Source organism: Papio anubis, chromosome 6 (assembly GCF_008728515.1).
Source record: "Papio anubis isolate 15944 chromosome 6, Panubis1.0, whole genome shotgun sequence".
NCBI classification, from domain to species: domain Eukaryota; kingdom Metazoa; phylum Chordata; class Mammalia; order Primates; family Cercopithecidae; genus Papio; species Papio anubis.
Genome location: NC_044981.1, coordinates 24319126 through 24339870, shown reverse-complemented (window position 1 = coordinate 24339870; position 20745 = coordinate 24319126). Strand labels below are relative to the sequence as shown.

The following is a 20745-nucleotide window of genomic DNA, read 5'->3' as shown; positions in this document are numbered from 1 at the left end:
TTTTGACAGTGGATATTGTAAACACTTCCTCTAGAACCTGGATTTGGTTGCTGTTGATGGCATGGTTGTACCTTCTTTGCTTTGTTGGGCCATCAGTACTGGCATAAAAGCCTGGGTCGGACTACTGGGCCAAGCTGGGTGATATGGTTTGACTCTGTGTCCCCCCCTAAATCTCATTGTAATCCCCATAATCCTCACATGTGGAGGGTGGGACCATGTGGGAGGTGATGGGATCATGGAGGCAGTTTCTCCCATGCTGTTCTACTCATAGTGAATAAGTTCTCACAAGATCTAATGGCTTTACAAGGCAGTATTCCTTGCTCTTGCTGACTGTCTTCTCCTGAAGAAGGTCATTGCCTGCTTCCCCTTCTGCCATGATTGTAAGTTTCCTGAGTCCCCCCAGCCATGCAGAGCTGTGAGTTAATTAAACCTCCTTTGTTTACAAATTACCTAGTTTTGGGTAGTATCTTTATAGCAGTATGAAACGGACAAATACAGTGGGCTTGGCTGCAATAGGCTGACAAAGTGAACATCTGGCCTTTTTACCTTCTGTGGGTGGTGGTGGGATCTGCTTCCCTGCCAGACTCAAATGGTTGGAATTCTATTCAAATAGAAAATGCATTCAGATGCTGGAAAGCCGAAATATGACAAACACTTACTATACATCCTTTGATGGTCCAAAAACCACATATCTTTTGTTTCTGCCAAAATTAATGCTGCTAATTCTAATGCTTTTGAAAATACACTCCTCCTCTTCAGAAGGAGGCAACCTAAAATCTCATTAGTTATTGCATCCTATTTCACTTCTCACAGGGCACATTTGCCTGGTGAATGGCTTTGTGCTCTTTGAAAAGACTTTGAGGAAGATTCAAAGCAGTTATTTGTGATATTATTGTGGGATCCTTCGGCAGAGTACCAGGCCTTCCCTTCAGTATTGGGGGATGTCAGTTCTGGTAATTGACTGTGGGGTTGAGATGACTGATAGTTTACATCAGGTCGCTATTTACATGATCTAGCTATGTTTTGTTACACAAATCAAGTAGAGGGTTGTAAAGTCGTTTAATCTTGGGAATCTCACGGTCATTTTAGTCACCATCGTAAAATCCATTGATTGTGGTTACCATGTTTGCTCTGCCGCCCTCTTGTGGCTACTGTGCCTGCCTTGTCTCTGGAAAGTAAGTGCTGCTTCTTCTTTTGCCACCCCAGGATCCTGATACGTCACTAAAACCAGAAAGCCCATTTCAAATGCAGCATTTTCCACCAGCATGTCTGGTCTAGGGAGAACAACTACTAGAGCACTTTTAGAGTTGCTGGAGCAACATTCTTCACCAATGTGTTTCTCAAGGCCTTGTTGAAGGGTGTGTTTGGGATCCTCACTTGAGTCAAATAGATAGAAGATTAGTGGGTGGAGTGCTCATGACAAAGCTACTCCACAATTTGTTTCCTTTGGTCTTTGGATTCCTTTCTCTAAGTTACCCATTTACTGTAAACAGATAGTAAATATCTTAGGCTTTGCAGGCCATATAGTCACTGTGGTTAACTACTCAACTCTGCTGTGGTAGCATGAGAGCAGCTATTGATGATTTGTGAGTGAATGGGTATGGCTGTTGTCTAATAAAACTTTATTGGAAATCAGAAGATAGACAGAATGTGGCCGATAGGTAAGTTTGCGAACCTCTGCTCTGAGTTACCTTGAAGAAAATATGGTATCTTAACCTTATTTAATGAGGGCCACCACAAGTCCTGGTTTTCATCAACTAGCTAAGCAAAAATTCAGAGCTATCCAAGATAAAATGTTGTGTCCAGCATTTCCAGTAAGTATACCCATGATAAAAGAACAATACCTTTGTTATTTTTCATTTGACTCTCTATGTACAACCTTCAGAAGATAATGATACTTTGTCCAGTGTTAGTTCCAGCTAGTTTCCAGTGAAGGCATTATCAGGGACTATGGAATTATTTAAAAACAAATTCCACTAATCATGCTTCAGAATTACTGTACCCCAATTAGCAATAACTACAAACTAAGAGTCGGTTTTGTTTGCAAGGGCTATCTTCCCTCCTCTATCCTTGACTTTCCTCCTATGTTCCTTCTTCTCTCTTCACTTTCCACTATCCACTCCAGTTTTAAGAGTCATAAACTTTCCTTATTCTCACTGCTTAATTAATCATACCCTTCAGTTATAACTTCTATTTCTGAAATTCACCCACTTCTCTCCACTTCTACCACCTCTACCATCATAACCCAAGCTACTGTACACCTTGCCTGATTTGCCTCAATAGTCTCCTACTCTGTCTCCTTGCACCCATTCTGCTTTTGCATTCTGTTTTGTATTTTATTTCATCCAGAATATGGAAACACTAATCTGATCCTGTTACCATTGAGTTTAAAACTCATCAGTGACTTCCCATTACTCTTAGCATAAAGATAAATGCCTTAAACTCAGCCTGCAAGACTTTGCATCAATCTTTTTTAGACTTCAGGTCATGAACCTTCAGAACGTTGAAAATCAATTTAGGTAGTTGCGACAAACGTATACAAATGTAAAATAGAAGATATCAGACCGTACTAGAGATAGCAAAGATAAGCACTGTTTTGTGAAACTGTGATTTTGGTTGCATGTGTGTGAATTGGATTGCAACATAAGACGTATTTCTTACTTCGAGTTCAGGTCAATAGAAGTCTGAAAGATACTGCCCTGTGTGTTCTGGGGTCTTCATACCTTTCAGGATCCACACTTCTAACACTTCCTTTTGCTCTCTTTTCTCTGACCTTGCCACTGTCTTTCAAGAAGTGGAGTCTGTTTTTTTTCTCTGGGAACCTGGATGGGACTTTGGACCACCTGGAAGAATAAAATGCAATGGAAGGGACACAGCATGACTTCTGGCCTTTCTTCTGTCCACAGCGTACCTGTGCTACCTCTTATCTCAGGACCTTTGCACATGGCTGTTCTCTTGAGTTGGGAACATTCCCCCTCATTCTTCTTTTTGCCTTTTTTGCTCATATTTACCCCAGTTCCAGTGTCATTTCCTCAGGGAAGTCTTGTCTGATTTTCCTAACTAGATCAGTCCCCCATTATTGATATATATCAGGCCTTTCTCCTTTGCAGCACTTGTTACAGCTGAATTTTACCTTTGGGGGGCTGCGTAGTTGAAGTCTAACTCTCCTCCTAGATTGTAAACTCCAACAGGTCAGGTACCATGCCTGTTTATACTCATTTTTGTACCAGCCCGGCATCAAACACAGTGTCTTGTGCACAGAAATATATGTGTGTGTGTTTGTGTATTTAATGAATAGTCATCATGCTGTTTTCCTGATATATGAAAATGGCTGTAATGAGTTTTTGCTTTAAATACTACCGTTCCTGTATGTTTTAAATAGTTTAGTTTTTTTTTTTTTTTTAAAAAAACAAACTGTTCCAGTTATCAAGGCTGCATAATAAATCACCCCAAAACTTATTAGCCTAAAACTGTGACTTATTTTGTGCCTGGATTCCTGTGTGTCAGGAATTCAGGGAGGGTGCAGCAGAGGTGGCTTTTCTTTGCTTCACAGAGTCTGGAGCCTTAGTTGGAGATCTAAAAGCTGCAGGCTGGAATCATCTGAGGCTGTTACACACACATGAGTGGTGACTAATGTTGGCTGTCATTGGGCCCTGGTTCCTCCTCTTCACCTGCCTTTTCCATGTGGTCTCTTGTGGGCTAGATTTTCCTTCCTTACAGAATGGTGGAGGAGTTCTAAGCTGGGAGCAGAAAAAAAGAGGGAGAGAGTGAGGAAAAGATGCCTGGACATCACACAGCATCACTCCTATTGCATTCTATTTTTCCAGGCAGTCCGAAGTCCTATCCAGGTTTTCAGGGAGGGGAAATAGATTCCATCTCTTGATGAGAAGTGGCAAGATTATCAAAAAGAATGTGAGCCAGAAATATTGCTGTGGCCATTTTTGGAAAATACAGTCTCCCACGCTGGGAATGTATTTCAATTACAATTCATTTAGATATGTAGTTACTGCATGCCTTTAGATGTCAGTATATTTGATGGTTACCTTGTGAATTTCACACAGGGTCTCTTCCTTTCTAAATCTCTTATTTTTTAGCCTCCTGAAATGAAGAACTGATTTTTCACCTAATTGCTTTCAGAATTAAATACACTAAAAAAATAGTTGTGCAAGATGTTTATTCCAATCTATAAATAATTTCTCCTTCTTGGTTTTCTGGTTGCTGAGGAAGCAACACTTTCTTTTGGAAATTTTTTCCTGTGGCAGATTACCAATATTGGAAAAAGAATATGAAGAAGCCACTTAGTTTGCTCCCCTGAAATATAATCTGTCATCAGAATTGAGTAGCAATATATTATTACATGTAAAATTTAGTCTGATAAATCTGTTTACTCACATGCAAATAATCTAAAAGAAGTTACTTTATATAATTATAAAAAATACTTAAAAACATTTAGATATTTCTGAATATATCCAAATATTTCTGATGAGATTAAAAAATATATTTAGATACCGTAAAGGTGAATTCTGAATATAATTATTCAATATCTTTTGTGCTTTAGTAATCATATCAAATAAAGGATTAGATTTTAAGATATTACCATTTTATATATAATATACCATCCATTCTAGTCCATATCATCTATTCCTGTCCTAGCTACTCAGGAGGCAAAGGGAGGAAGATCACTTAAGGCCGAAAGATCAAGGTTGCAGTGAGCTGTGATTGTGCCACTGAACTCCAGCTTGGGTGACAGAGCAAGACTCTGTCTCTGAATTAAAAAAAAAAAAAAAGGTATATATAGACAACTTAAGAAACTTCAGGCCGAGCGCAGTGGCTCACACCTGTAATCCCAGCACTTTGGGAGGCCGAGGCGGGCAGATCACAAGGTCAGGAGATCGAGACCATCTTGGCTAACACGGTGAAACCCCATCTCTACTGAAAATATAAAAATTAGCCGGGTGTGGTGGCGGGCGCCTGTAGTCTGGGCTACTCGGGAGGCTGAGGCAGGAGAATGGTGTGAACCCGGGAGGTGGAGCTTGCAGTGAGCTGAGATCATGCCACTGCATTCCATTCTGGGCAACACAGCGAGACTCCATCTCAAAATAAATAAATAAATAAATAAACAAAATCAAACTAAGAATTAACTTGATTTATTAACACTGTATAAGCAATGGCTTGATGCACTTTAAAGGGCTGAGTGGAGAGAGCTATGGGAATTATGTGTCGTTACCAGAGGGAATTCTCTTCCCATCTTCCAGTTAGATAGGAAATATTTTATAGAAGGGGTGAGAGTTCATTAGCTGTTTGAGTAAAAGAAGGAAGATATCAGGAAGAGCTGCAAACAAAAGAAAGCAAATATTTATCTTTATCCTCCTGGAAGGAACAGGGAAGAAGCATTCATTTTTTTGCATTTCTTTTATTTCAGTATTCCTTTTCTCCTCACATATGGTAGTTTTACAGGAAATATCTCAGTTGCTTTTTACTATAATTCATCTATAAATGATAAAAATGCCTAGTTTCTAAAACTGCAATTTAAGCCTTTTTGGCACTACTCTGCTGGGTAAGGGTTCATCACAGTTTTGAAAAATATTATTAAACCACAGCCTACCTAGCCTTCTCTTATTCAGATAGAGTAATTTCAGTTTCAAACATCATTCCTTCTGGATCCTGTTTCTCCATCCCTCAGTTGCTATGGCTGCCCACTCTTCCCAAGTTCTCTGTGTCCCCCTTGAGCTGTGGGATCTGTGTGCACACACTAATCTTGAAAGAGATGAAAGGGTGTTGAATGGCAAAGATAGCCTGCCTTGCACACTAGCAAAGCAAATTTACAAGAGAAAAATTCTCTCAAGTGTTCTTCGTGGTGGTCCATTTTAAAAGGTTTTCTGACAGTTTTAGAGGCCAAATTCCTTCTCCTTTTGAAGCTAGACAAAATGACTTTTTAGAGCAAGAGATTGCCCAATATGTTTGTACAATGTGACCTGACCCTTTACTTTGATTTTTTATTGTACTCCCCTGGGTGTGAAGATTGAAATTTATCTTTTTGATACATATGGCAGGTTTTAGAGTCTTTGGAACAGTACGTGTGGAAGTTACATTCAGCCCGGGGTTGTTTGGTAGTTGGTAACCTGGAAACGTAATTGCCACAACAAGCCATCCAAACAGTTATTCTTCTGAGCGCTCATAATGAAAGTAATACCAGGAGGGATCAGCCAGGAACTGACTAGACAGCCCTTGCAAACAAAACCGACTGCTACGTTTTGGTTATTGCTAATTGGGGTACAGTAATTCTGACACATATTTAGTTGAATTTAAAAAATAATAATAGGCCGGGCGCGGTGGCTCAAGCCTGTAATCCCAGCACTTTGGGAGGCCGAGACGGGCGGATCACGAGGTCAGAAGATCGAGACCATCCTGGCTAACACGGTGAAACCCCGTCTCTACTAAAAATACAAAAAACTAGCCGGGCGAGGTGGCGGGCGCCTGTAGTCCCAGCTACTCCGGAGGCTGAGGCAGGAGAATGGCGCAAACCCGGGAGGCGGAGTTTGCAGTGAGCTGAGATCCGGCCACTGCACTCCAGCCCGGGCTACAGAGCAAGACTCCGTCTCAAAAAAAAAAAAAATAGATAATAATAATAATAATAATAATAATAATTCCACAGTTATCCCTGATAATGGGTTCACTGAAGACTTTAGTTGGGACTAACACTGGATGGAGTATCATTCTTTTTTCATTTGAGGGGTAAAGTAGCTAATTTTTTCTCTGTGTCCAAGGAAGTGTAAGAGACTTGCTTTCTTAAATAAACGTGTTTTTCCTCCAGTATTTCATATTATGCAAGTATTACAATTAAATGGAAAGGAACACAGTGTGGACATTTGAACACAAACAAGCTTCTCCCTGCCTACCCCCTTTTTTATTCATTCATGTCTTCATTTTGGTATTATAAAAATAAATGCTGGTAGAATAGAAGATAGTGCAGGAAAGAATGTTTCATGTGGGATGGATTTTGTGTCGTCTCATGGATTGCTTGAATTATTTGTATTGAAGTAGCTAAGGCACAAAGCAAGCGAGGCCTCTTGTTGCAAAACTTAGATGAATCATGGAAATGGGTAGCTTGGTTCTAACTCCAGTTCCCCATTCTGTTTGGAACATTGGATGGCTAATGTTAAGTTGTTACCCAAGTTGTCTATCTGCATTGTATCTTAAGTTTCAAGTTATTACCATTCTTTCTTACCTTACCGTTATAATTCTGGGATTGCAGGGTGAAAATGAGGAGTTGAAATGAGATAGGAATGCAATGGTGTATTTTTCAACTACTCTTTCAATAAACCTAAGTTGAAAAGAGAGATTTAATTCAGCTTGTTTTTCTTCTTAATATTGATACTTATATGCTCAGGAAAACAAACAAATGATAAAGGCTTTCCAGGAAGTCTAGCTTCTGTGCAAAGGGAATGAGGGTTAATATTCTCCTTCAGTTGTGGGTTTTTTTGTGCATATCTCCTTGATTACATTTACTGCCTACATTTTGGGTGATTAAGCTTATTTAGCCTGAATCATCTCACCAAACTTTCATTTATGTGCTTCCAATGGTAGGGAGGGTTCATCATTTTTTTACCTAAATGCTTCTGTTTTGCATTGTTTATCACTGAGAGATGGCATGGCATGGTGGAAAAGACGTGAATTTTGGAAACAAATAGCCTTAAGTTTAAATCCTGATTCTGGGACCTACAATATAATTTCCTCTGTGAAAACTGGAAAAAAACTAATGTTTATCTTAGAGCTGTGGTTATCAAGAAATATTAAGTAAATATCTATCATGTATCAGATACATGATGTTGATGAAAAATGAGAACTATGTGGCTCCTGCTTTCCAGGGAAGAGCTTGTTGTCCAGCAAACGTAGATATGCGTACAAGTAACTGTAGTAATCTGTAGTAATTGCTCCACGGTGTCTAAGCCCAATGTTGATAAGCATTTCAAGGGGCATGCAATTAATATTGCATGATAAGGGAATCAAGGAAAGGACACTTCAGAGAGGAGCTGGTTTTTGAAAAATCAGTAGTTCAGTGGACATTAAAGGTGGGTTAAAAGGCCAGGAGTAGGGACATAGAAGCATAAAATTTAGCAGCTAGGTTGGCTACTAGTTTGATCAATATACCTCTGGGGCATGATTGGTCATGGGCCTGGGTTTGGCCCTCAAACTTGGCAGAAGGGGGCTCTGGCTATAACAAGTCCCTAAAGCAGTGATTCTCAACTCTTGGGACATTTGAACTATACAAACTCCCCTGTGCCCTAAGATATTCAGATACAAGTTATGGCCTGAGTTAGTTGAACTGATAAGCCCTGCATATTCAGATGCCTAAAGCACAGCCAGTCTGATATTCCTTATAGAGTACTTTACAGAAATCTAAACTCCTTATTACCCAGAGATCTAATAATCGTAAAGGTAAATCTACCCAAGGGAATCCACTTTAAAATCCTCAGTTGTCAACAACTCAGTGCCAGTAGGCAGGGGATTTAGAATTACTCTGTGGCCTGAGCAATAGGGCTTACCAAGTTTCTGTATATACAGAGGAGAGGTATGCCCTTGAAGAAAGTATTTCTCTTTGGTTCTTGAGCAAATAACATTTATTAGATATCTTCTGACACAGAAACTCTTCTTGTTAATTGTCAGAGAATTTCTACTTCACTTAGAAAGCATCTGTATTTCCATCCATGGAAATGGAATAGCATGAGTCTCATTTCTTTGTGCTTACCATCTCTGCCATCTGTCAAATTGATGTTGGGCATCAAAGAGTGCATCAAGCTAAATATATATTACGCAGAGACTAACACGTGCAAGGGGAAAGACAAGCACATTTGAGAGGCTTTTAGAAAAATTTTTTAACTTAAAGAATATTCGTTTTGTTTACTAGTAACACTCCATATCTTCATTGTAAGTTTATAATGTTGCCAGGCGTGGTGGCTCATGCTTGTAATCCCTGCACTTTGGGAGGCTGAGGCAGGGGGATCACCTGAGGTGAGGAGTTCAAGACCAGCCTGACTGACATGGTGAAACCCCATCTCTACTGAAAATACAAAAATTAGCCAGGCGTGGTGACACGTGCCTGTAGTCCCAGCTATTTGGAGGCTGAGGCAGGAGATTTGCTTGAACCTGGGAGGCGGAGGTTGCAGAACCGGGATTGTGCCATTGCACTCCAGCCTGGGCAGCAAGAGCAAAACTCCATCTCAATAAATAAATAAATACATTTATAATGTTGACTGACTAAAAGTGGACTGTTGCCATGAAAACTAATTATATATGTGAAATGCAGACACATTACATGCTGACAGTTGCTGAAGAACCTGAAGCTATTGGCAGAAATTAGTTTTAAGTAAGCAGGGTTAACAAAGTGTCAACAACAGTGAAAATAAAATGCTTATGTAAAGGAGAAAGATCTCAGCGTTTATAGTCAAAAGTCCTAAGCTGGGTTGCCCATGGCCTCAGTTTCCTTAACTGTGAATTGGTGACAGAAGCAACACTTGCCCTAACCTAGGTTTCCCTGTAATTCAGTTCATCTCATCAAATACATATTATCCAGTTAATTGTCCGTTTTGATAGCCCAGGTACCCTGACTGACTGGTTCATGGATACAGAGGGATCCATAGACGTTTGTTGCCTCCAACTTGCCAGGTGCTGAGCTGTGCTGAAGGAATGAGATTATGATAGAGCACAATCCTTGGGCTCAAAGTGAGCCCGTCTATCTAGGGAGACACAGTAGTCAGCAAATACTGCAAGTAAAATACAGTATGGTATGGGTTAAATGAGGATGTAAATGAAAATTTTTTATACTTTTTTTTTTGAGACAGGGTCTCGCTCTGTCACCCAGGCTGGAGTGAAAAGGTCTGATTCCCTCCCCCTCCCCCTCCCTCCCTCCCTCCCTTCCTTCCTTCCTTCCTTCCTTCGTTCCTTCCTTCCTTCCTTCCTCCCTTTCTTTCCTTTCTCCCTTTCTTTCCTTCCTCTCTTTCTTTCCTTCTTCGTTTTATTTTTCTCCCTTTCTTTCTCTCTTTTCTCCTCTCTTCCTCTCTTTTTTTCTTTGGTTTTGGAACTTTGCATGAAACTTGATCAATAATTTTAATTCTATATTGCTACATATGTTGATAATAAAGAAAAATTATTGTAGTTTGTGGTCTGGGATTCAACATGGGTGTGGGGAACGAAGAACTGAAATAATAGCAAGTAAATATTATGGTAGTGAGAATAGAGAGTTTGTAATGCTGAAAAACGGTTTCCCAACCTTTTAATTTTATTTAAAAACCAGAGACATGGTAAAATAAATGTGACTCATTTCTCATTCACATGTATGGTATTTATTTTTTTTTAAACAGGCCTTGGTATTGTACTAAGGAATAAACTCTGCTCTATAGGCTGAGATGTGAATGTGATGAAGAAGAGAGAGTGAGAAGAATGTTCTGGATTTTCTCTAGTATGTTATATTAAAACATAACAAAAATCCACTGCACCTGCTAAATGTACCTTGAACTTGCAGAAAATTTTGTGGAATATGTTTGCTGAAAACTTCTGGACTAAGAACATGATGATGCTAATGCAACTGAAATCTTCGATTCTTCTTTGAGGAGCAACGTCACAGAAATGGGGCTACCAGGTCTCCCTCGCGACATTTTCAAGCATGTGAGGGACGTTTAGTTTCTTAGAGAAGACAATAACCCCACTTGTCTTTGCCAGTGGGAGCCAAGATCTAGGTTATTCTTTAAGGAAGACAGTTGATTGAGGCTTCAAGTGTTTCACATTTTCTCTAGATGGCACAATAACTTACATTCCATGCTGATTTTCCTGTCACCCAGAGGACCTCATAATTTGCTTATTTACTGTAACATAAAAATGGTTCACAGAGTAAAGATGGCAAATGTAAGTGAGTGCTTTTATTTGAGAACCAAGAAGAAGTGTGAGGAAGTAGATATTGTGCTCTCTCACTCCTAGATGGGACGTTTGAGTTTCGACCACAGAGCTCTGGAGATTCTTGTTTTGGATTATTCCAAGAGGAGAGGGCCTCTTCAAGGAATCTCTGATTCCAAGGCATTCCCTGTGATAGGCAGGCTGAGAGTAAGACGAACATGGCCTTACTCTTCATTGCATTTAATGTGAAATCCTTTCCTCAACTTCTTGTGCTGTCTTTGATGTAGTTGAACTATTTGAGATGTCAAAGTGTCATAGCTCTCTCTTTTTCTTTGTCTCTCTTTTCTTTCTTTCTTTCTTTCTTTCTTTCTTTCTTTCTTTCTTTCTTTCTTTCTTTCTTTCTTTCTTTCTCTTTCTTTCTTTCTTGCTTGCTTGCTTTTCTTTCTTTCTTTCTTTTCTTTTTGACAAGCTCTTGCTCTGTCATCCAAGCTGGAGTACAGTGGCACAATCATAGCTTACTGTAGCCTTGAACACCTGGTTCAAGTTTTCCTCCCACCTTACCTTCCCAAGTAGCTGGATCTATAGGCATGAGCCACCATGCCTGCTTACATTTTTAACTTTTTTGTAGAGATAGGGTCTACTATATTACTCGGGCTGTTTTTGAACTCCTATCCTCAAGCCAGCCTTCAGCTTTGGTCTCCCAAAGTGTTGGGATTACAGATGTGAGCCACTGTGCCTGGCCTCAAAGTGTCATAGCTCTTTGATGAGCTACCCTCACCCAAACAATCCAGATAGAGGAGGCAAAATATGAAAAAGATGGGACAGATAAGGAACAGACTTTGATTTTCTTGCTAACAAATATTAAGTGAGACACACACAGTATCATAAACAACTTTTGCTTTTGCTTCTGCAAATCTTGATGGACCAAATACAGATTTTATTTCTTTTCTTTTTTTTTGAGACGGAGTTTTGCTCTGTCACCTAGGATGGAGTACAGTGGCACAATCTTGGCTCACTGCAACCTCCGCCTCCTGGGTTCAAGCAATTCTCCTGCCTTGGCCTCCCGAGTAGCTGGGATTACAGGTGTGCATCACCACACCCGGCTAATTTTTGTATTTGTAGTAGAGATGGGGGTTTCACCATGTTGGTCAGGCTGGTCGCCAACTCCTGACCTTGTGATTCACCCACCTCAACCTCCCAAAGTGCTGGGATTACAGGTGTGAGTCACCGCGCCAAGCTAGATTTTATTTCTTTATGTGTTTTTCTTAAAACAGTTTCACTCTTATTCATTTTCATTTCTTAGGTGGACGTGTTTCATTCTAGTAGGATAGAGATTAGCTTACAGTGGACTGATTAGGTAAAGGGGTGATCACTGTGGCCATTGTTACTTTTTGAGAGCCTCTCACACTTTTTGAGAAAAAAACTCACTGAACCTTGAGCATTCTTCTGTAACTACATCAAGTGCTTTGACCTCCTGGATGGTGCAGTTTTGATGTGGAAGTGATGTTCTTTTGACCTAGCTCTACCCTTAGGGAATGCAAATATTTTTCCAATTAAACTTGGTTCACTGGTTAACTACAAGCCATTGTTTCTCACTGTTCTGAGCTAATAAGCTTGGTATGTGAAAAAAGACCCCCCTCTGAATATTAGTGACAAAACCCGTGACTGATCTTCAGGGGATAACTGTACTTTCTCCTCTGTTTTAGCAGTACGATAAATAATTACTTTAGTGTTAAATTTAGTTTGAGTACTTTATGTTGTTCTTTTCAACTTGCTTCACGAAGTAATAGAGGATCAAATTTCTTTGAAACTAAAACAAAACCCAATGTAATCAAATGACAAAAGTTTATGCTTAAGTGCTTAAATATAGTCTAGTTACGGATGGAGAGTGTTGCTGGTTGCCTCAGGCGGTAGTTTTTTTTATCACATTGTAAGTACATAGTTGTGCTTGATTATTGGGAGAAGACGGGGAGGGAGACGAAGACAGGGAGAGGCCTCTTATATACTAGATATTTTATTTACATTAAGGTGTATTAAGCATTATATTCATTTAACTTTTTATTTTGAAATGATTTTAGAAAAAAGTTGCCAAACTTACAGAGAATTCTTTGTATACCTTACTTCACGCATTTCCTTTGTTGTTGTCCTACATAGCCACAGCATAGTTATCAATGCTAGAACATTAAAATTGATACATTTACCTAATCTACAGATCTTACTAGAATTTTGTTAGTTTTCCCACTGATATTTTTTTCCTGGTCCAGGATCCAATCTAAAATCCCACATTTTGTTTGGTGTTCCTGTCTCCTTAGTTTCTGCTAAAAAGAGGTTGTTTTGGTAGAAAACTATCAAACTTCCAGTTACCCTGTGACTATTCCTCAGTCTTTCATGACCTTGACAATTTTGAAAGTCAGTTATTTTTATTTTTAAATTGAGACAGAGTCTTGCTCTGGAGGCTCGAGTGCAGTGACATAATCTTGGCTCACTACAGCCTCGGTGTCCTGGGCTCCAGTGATCCTCGTGCCTCAGCCTCCCAAAGTGTTAGGGTTATAAGTGTGAGCTACCATATCTGGCAAGTCGGTTATTTTGTAGAAGGTCCTTTAATTTAGGACATGCCTGGTGTTTTCTTGTCATCAGGTTGAAACGATTCATTTTCGGAGATGTCAACAAAAGGAGTCAAACTCTGTAAAACATGTTAAGAGGTTAATTCTGATCCAAATATGAGTGACCGTGGCCTGAGACACAGCCCTCAGGAGGTCCTGAGAACATGTGCCCAAGCGGGGTACAGTTTGGTTTTATGTATTTTAGGAAGGCATGAGACATCAGTCAAATACATTTAAAGAAACACATTTGTTTGGTTCAGAAAGGTGGGACAACTCAAAGTGGGGGCTTCCAGGCTGTAGGTAAATTTAAACATTTTCTGCTTGACAGTTGGTTGAGTCTGTCCAAAGACCTGGGATCGATAGAAAGGAATGTTCAGGTTAAAGACAAAGGATTGTGGGGACCAAGTTTTATTGTGTAGAGGAAGCTCTCAGATAGCAGACTTCAGAGAGAGCAGGTTGTAAATTATTGCTTACTGGACTTAAAAGGGTACCTGCTCTTAGTTGATTATCTCCTGGATCTGGAAAAAAAAGGAAGGAAAACAAAGGGGAAAGGAGATTCCTATAGAATGTGGATTTTTCCCACGAGAGACTTTGCAGGGCAATTTCAAGGTATGGCAAGGAAATATATTTTAGGGTAAAACATTTTGATTTTCTTCCTTTTTATGCTAGAGCCAGACTGGAAAGTAAGTCACGATATGCAGGGTCAAATAAAACCCATCTGATGAGAATTTATGATTTGTAGGGCATGACTCCCCAGACCCCTTAGATAGGAATTTGGGTAAGATAAAAAAATCAGAGCTTAATCTTCAGGGAGCAAGAATACCAGGAAGTGATGTTCCCTGTTCAGCGCATTGTATTAGAAGACACTGTTAAGGAAACATAATTGAAAAAAAAAGTCTTTTCCAAATCCAGAAATTCTCTCCACAAAAGGTAGTAGAGAAAGAGAAGTTTTATTTTTACACGAGCATTAAATCAGAATATGATACCCATCACAGGCAATCCATGAAACAATTGCAAAGATAAAAAGAAATCTCACCCTTTTAGGTAGCCAAGCAGAGGCTACTCATTACATACATGTTTTCAAGATAAACAAAACTAGTCTTCAAGTAAGAGGACTTGACAGCACCATTTATCACACGTAATTAATTCATCCTAACTTTACCCGGTATTTAGGGTGACCATTTGTATTAGCTAATTTGTTTTTATCCAAAGGAAAAACAAGCATCTCATGTCTTTATGACAGGAAGTTTGGCTCCTACCCAGCAAAGTTAGGATCCTATCCTCCCACAGAGACTGGGAAATAGCAGTGATATCTCTTTGGCTTTTTACGTTTCAAAGAGATGACTGCTAGGTCCTTGAGTGGGACATTTCTGGGTCATAAAGTTGACAAAAGGCCTATCTAGTGTTTAAAAGAATTATACATATTTCACACAGAGGACAAAGTATTTAGACTCTAGTATTGTAAAGCAAATGCTCTGATAAAAAGGAGGAAGGGAGATCTCTTATTTTTAGAATTAAACTTCTTATTTTTAATTTTTATTTGTCCTTGCAGTACATGATGCTGACATGTCATATTACTGGTGAGATTGACTTTGATCAGTTGGTTACAGTGATATCTGCCAGGTTTCCCCACTGTAAAGTTACTATTATTTTTTCCTTTGTCATTAATTACCATCTTGTGGGGGAGATAGTTTGAGACTATGCAAATATACTGTTTCTTAATATTCAGAGTTTCACCCACACATTTTAGCCTCCATTGATGGTTCTTTTCTGTAGTAACTGTTACTATAGTGTTTATCAAAAAGTGATTTTCTATTTTCATTATTCCTTCTATATATTAATTGGAATTCTACTATATGGAAGAATTGTCCTCATTTATTTTTTAATGTATTTATTCAATCATTTATTTGCATCAGTATGGATTCTTAGATATTTATTTTAGGTGTTAAAATCTAATAATATCATTCATTTTGTTGCTTAAACTGTTCTTGATTTGGCCACTGAGGACTCTTTCAAGTTGGCTTTTGTGTCTTTCCAATATGGCCCTATGGCCCTGCCTTTTTTTTTTTTTTTTTAGCATTTAATTACTTTCCAGTGCCACAAGATGTTCCAGGCTTGTCTTATATTTTTCCTTCTCTGGCCCTGGAATAAATTGTTTCTCCAAGGATCTCTAGTCCCTTTTATTGGAGAATGGTGTTTAGAAACCAACATCTGGGCATTAGGGGTGCTCCTTGCTCTTGAGGTTTCAATGCTTTTAGGCCCTCTCAGTAGACAGAACTAGAAAATAAATGTGTATATATAACTATATATACATACAAATCTAGTTATTTATGTATTTATTCTGTATCTATTATGCATGTCTATATGCAAATAGATATTTTAAACACTGAATTTGTGGCCGAGTGTGGTGGTTCATGCCTGTTATCCCAGCACTTTAGGATGCCGAAGTGGGCAGATCACTTGAAGTCAGGATTTTGAGGCCAGCCTGGCTAACATGGTAAAACCCTGTCTCTACTGAAAATACAAAAATTAGCCAGTTGTGGTGGCAGGTGCCTGTAATCCCAGCTACTTGGGAAGCTGAGGCAGGATAATTGCTTGAACCTGGGAGGCAGAGGTTGCAGTGAGCCAAGATTGCACCACAGCATTCCAGCCTAGGTGACAGTGAGGCTCTCTCAAAACAAACAAACAAACAAAAACCCCAAAACAAACAAGAAAACCCAAAATTGAGTTTGTAGTGATACCTCCAGTTCTACTCCAGCACTATGGGGTTTATTCTAGTCTGCCCCAGTTCCTTATTTGTAACTTCTTTCTGTAATAGTAGGAAATCCTACTCTCATTATCCACATTACATTTATGTATTGGTTTACATTTAATGTAGATACAAAATAGTTTTAGAATTGCTAACCTATTCTATTATGAGAAGCATTTGATGACTAAAGTACAGTATTTGTGTACAGCTCTTTTTGTCCTTAGACTTCAGTATACAGTAAGAATACTATTTTCCCAAGCTCTTTGGGTTAGTTTCTTCCTTCCTCGTCCATTTATTGATTTGTAACACAGGTTCATTTGTTACTGTATCTTTCTATTTTGTGTTCCTCCTATATTTTGGTTGGTTTTAATTATTTGCCATGGTCTTAAAAGTCATAAGCTATGCAAAATATATACTGAGAGAAGGGTTGCTCCTCTCCCTCCATCTCTGCTACTCAGTTCCTACCCACACACTACTCATTACTTCTACTTATTTCCTGTCCATTCTCTGTAGGAAACCATTCTCCTTAGATTCTGGTTTATTCTTCCTGTCCTTATCCTATCCTTTTGCACAAATGAGCAGATACATGTATACATTTTCAAAATACCCTTCTTACCTATACGAAGGGTAGCATACTGTAGATATTCTTTGGCACTTTACTATATTTCACTGAACAAAATGTCCTGGGAAAATCTCTCCTGGACATTGGTCTAGGCAAAGAATTCATGACTAAGACCTCAAAAGCACAAGCAACAAAAACAAAAATATTCTGAATCAAGGACCAGAGAAAAAGACAAACAAAACAAAACAAAAGTAGACAAATGGGACTTAATTAAATTAAAAAGCTTCTACACAGCAAAAGAAATAATCAACAGAGTAAACAGACAACCTGCAGAAAATGGGAGAAAATATTTGCAAACTATGCATCCCACAGGGGACTAATATCTAAATTTACAAGTACTCAAACAACTCAAAAAAGAAAAAAAAAACCCACAAATAATTTCATTAAAAAGTGAAAAAAAGACATGAACAGTTATTTTTCAAAAGAAGACATACGAATGGCTAAAAAGCATATGAAAAACTGCTCAACATCACTAATCATCAGAGAAATGCAAATTAAAAATACAATGAGATATCATCTTATACCAGTCAGAATGGTTATCATTTAAAAGTCAAAAAACAACAAATGTTGGCAAGGGTGCAGAGAAAAGGAAATAGTTATACACTGTTGGTGGGAATGTAAATCAGTACAACTGCTGTGGAAAATAATGGAGATTTCTCAAAGAACTAAAAATAGAACTACCATTCAGTCTGGCAATCCCACTACTGGGTGTCTACCCAGAGGAAAATAAATCATTACATCAAAAAAGATACCTGCACTCATATGTTTATCTCAGCACTATTCACAATAGCAGAGATATGGACTCAACCTAAGTGTCCATCAACAGATAACTGGATACAGAAAATGTGCTATAACACATACACACACACACAATGGAATATTATTCAGCGGTTAAAAATAATGAAATTATGTCTTTTGCAGGAACATGGATGGAACTGGCCATTATGCTTAAGGCCATTATCTTAAGCATAACTATTCAGACACAGGAAGTGCATATTCCCACTTACAAGTGATAGCTAAATAATGTGTACAAATGGACATAGAATGTGGAATGACAGACAGTAGAGACTCAGAAGGAGGTTGGAGCAGAAGGGGATGAGTGATGAGAAATTACTTAATGGATACAATGTACGTTATTCCAGTGATAGATACACAGGAAGTCCATACTTCACCACTGTACAATATATCCATGTAACAAAAATGCACTTGTACCACTTAAATTTATACAAAAAACAACTTAAAAAACTAACAACAACAACAACAAACCCAGTGTGTCTTGGAAACCTCTCCATATTGGTATGTAAAGATCTTTCTCACTCCTTATTGCAACTTCAGAGCCCTCCATCGTATGGATGTGCTGTATTTAAGCACTCTCCTACGTATGGGAATTTAGGTTGTTTCTAATATTTTGGAATTATAAATACTACTACAATGAATAAAATTGTGAATATGTATTTTTGTCTCGTTTGTTGGAGGCATATATTTAGAGTAGATTTGTAGAAGTAGCATTGCTGGGCCAAAAGATGGGGGAATATGTAGTTTTGTTAGACATTGCTAAATTCCCCTCTGGAATCTTTGTACCGGTTTGTGTTCCTATCATCAATATATGGGAGTGTCTGTTTCTACTGTCTTAAAAAACAAATATGTTGCCTTACTTTTTCGTTGGCCATATAGTAGGTGAGAAATGGTATCTTGGTGTTTTTCTAATTTGCATTTCTCTAGTTATGAGTTCGAACAATTTTTACATGCGTAAAGATCGATTTTTAGATTTTTTTAAAAAGGTGAATTGCCTGTTCTTGTCCTTTCATTTTTTCTATCAGAGTATAAAGAGTTTTTTTATTTGTATAAAGAGTTCTTTTCACATTAAGGATATTAATGCTTTATCTCTAATATAGGTTGTGAATATTTTCTCCTAGTTTGTCAATTGTCTTACGACTTTGCTTATGGTGCTTTTTTTGTCATGGAAAAATGATTTTTTGTTTTTGTGTTAGTCAAATTTATCCAGCTTATTGCCTCTGGATTTGGAGTCATAATTAGAAAGCCTTTGTCTATAACAAGGTTAAAGAGGAATTCACCCATGTTTTCTTTTAGTAGTTGTATGATTTCATTTTGTACTTTTATATTACTATTCCATTTGGAGTTCACTCTTGTCTATAGTATAAGATATGGATCGAATTTTATCTTTTTCCAGAGATGCCTAGGCTACCCCACTGTCCCAGAGCCACTTATTGAAAGTTTATCTTTGCTCCAGTAATTTGAAATGCCAACTTTATCATATACTAAATTTCCACATGTACTTCCTTTCCCATTTCCATATGTCTATTTCTGGGCTTTCTAGTCTATTCCTCTGGTCTATTTGTCTATGCACAAGTACCACCCTGCTAAAATTAATTTTGAAAATTATGGTTTAAAAATTATCAAAATTATAGTTTAGAATACGTATAGTTTTTTAAAAATGAAAAATATATTGTCCCTAAGTCTAACATTCACACAATTGCATTTCATTTTTAAAAATTATCTTCCAGTTTTTCTCCATACATACATCTGTACATACAGATGTATACATGTATGTGTGCATATATGTAGTGTTTTTGCCATTGAAAAATAGCTTTTTATTTTTATGAAGTCAAATTTGTGTCTATATATATACATACATACATATGTGTGTATGTATATATGTATATACAGAGTTGTAATCGTGGAAAGTTTTTTTCATTATTTTTCTCTTATATTGTTTTTCTTATATTTTTCATACTTGCATAGTCTTTGTCATCATTTTTGATAGCAATATATACTGTTTTATTGAGCTGATGTCATAAGTTACTTAAAACAATTGTATTTAGAAAATTTCCATTGTTTGAGTCATCATCTTTAGGTATATAGCTTTTTTCCACATCTTAATTATTTTATCAGGACAAATCAGGCAGACATTTACTGTCAAAGGATATAACACATTTTATGCCTCTGAATACCTAATTCTACAGAGTTTTGAAAAAATATATTAATTTAATATGTTATCAGTAAGGTAGTTTTGCCTCAAATTTCTTTGCATTGGACAAATGATTTTTGAATAACCTGAAGAATATGTGAAACTTTAGGTTTTCTTAAAGCTCTCTGAATTTGGCAGTATTTAGGTATTTGTTTCTTACTCACTTATCTTAGTATTTCCATTAGTAGCAGTCCATACGGCTGATCTTCCTCTCTTCACTTCCAAAACATTGCACTCTCTTGATTTACCCCTTGCCATTGCACACTCCTACCTCCCTGTCCACTTTTCTCCTGAGTCCTCTGGAATTTTTTTCTCCTCCATTACCCAACCCCAAAGCTTGGTCCTGAACCAGTTTCTTTGCTTTCTACTCTCTTCCTTGCTGAGCACTTTCATTTTCATGGCTTTAAATATGATCAGTATGCTGATTACTCTCACATTTGTGTCTCTAGCCCTGACTTCATGGAGCCCCAGCCTGCCTGCATGAATGGCACCTCTGTTTGGAGGTCTCCTAGACATCTCAGATGTATTGTCCAAGACTGAACTGTGGATCCACAGCCAGTGCGAATGTTCTTTGTCGCAGTAGACAGCATCACTGTCCACCTCACTGCTCCAGGTCTCCTTCGCTTACTAGCCACCAACTTCTTTCAACAAGTTCCAGCTTCTACTGCCAACATGTATCTAGGCTTCACCCACTTTTCTTTTTTTCCTCAGTCATCCCCTAGGAAAAGCTACCACCATCTCTGACTTAGATAACTCACTAGCCTCATTTTTGGTCTCCTTGCTTCCAGTCTTGCTTTCTGCAGTCTCTTCTCCATGTGGCAGCTGGAGTGATGTTTCTGTTTTTTTTTTTTTTTTTTTTTTGAGACGGAGTCTCGCTGTGCTCCCAGGCTGG

The 20745-nt window shown here is 38.2% G+C and overlaps 1 protein-coding gene across 5 annotated transcripts in view; it reads left to right on the top strand.

The window, feature by feature from the left end:
* The window catches only part of DCDC2 (doublecortin domain containing 2), a 188493-nt gene that overhangs the window by 22464 nt on the left and 145284 nt on the right, over positions 1 to 20745 (top strand). Inside the window, exon 1 of one of the 5 annotated variants that reach the window (XM_009204506.4) lies at positions 5371 to 6273. The exons of the other annotated variants lie outside the window; for them this stretch is intronic. Coding sequence (XP_009202770.2) covers positions 6181 to 6273 — 93 coding nt within the window. The 5' untranslated portion in view covers positions 5371 to 6180. Of the gene's footprint in view, positions 1 to 5370; positions 6274 to 20745 lie in introns of those variants that run through there. 5 annotated transcript variants of the gene reach the window in all.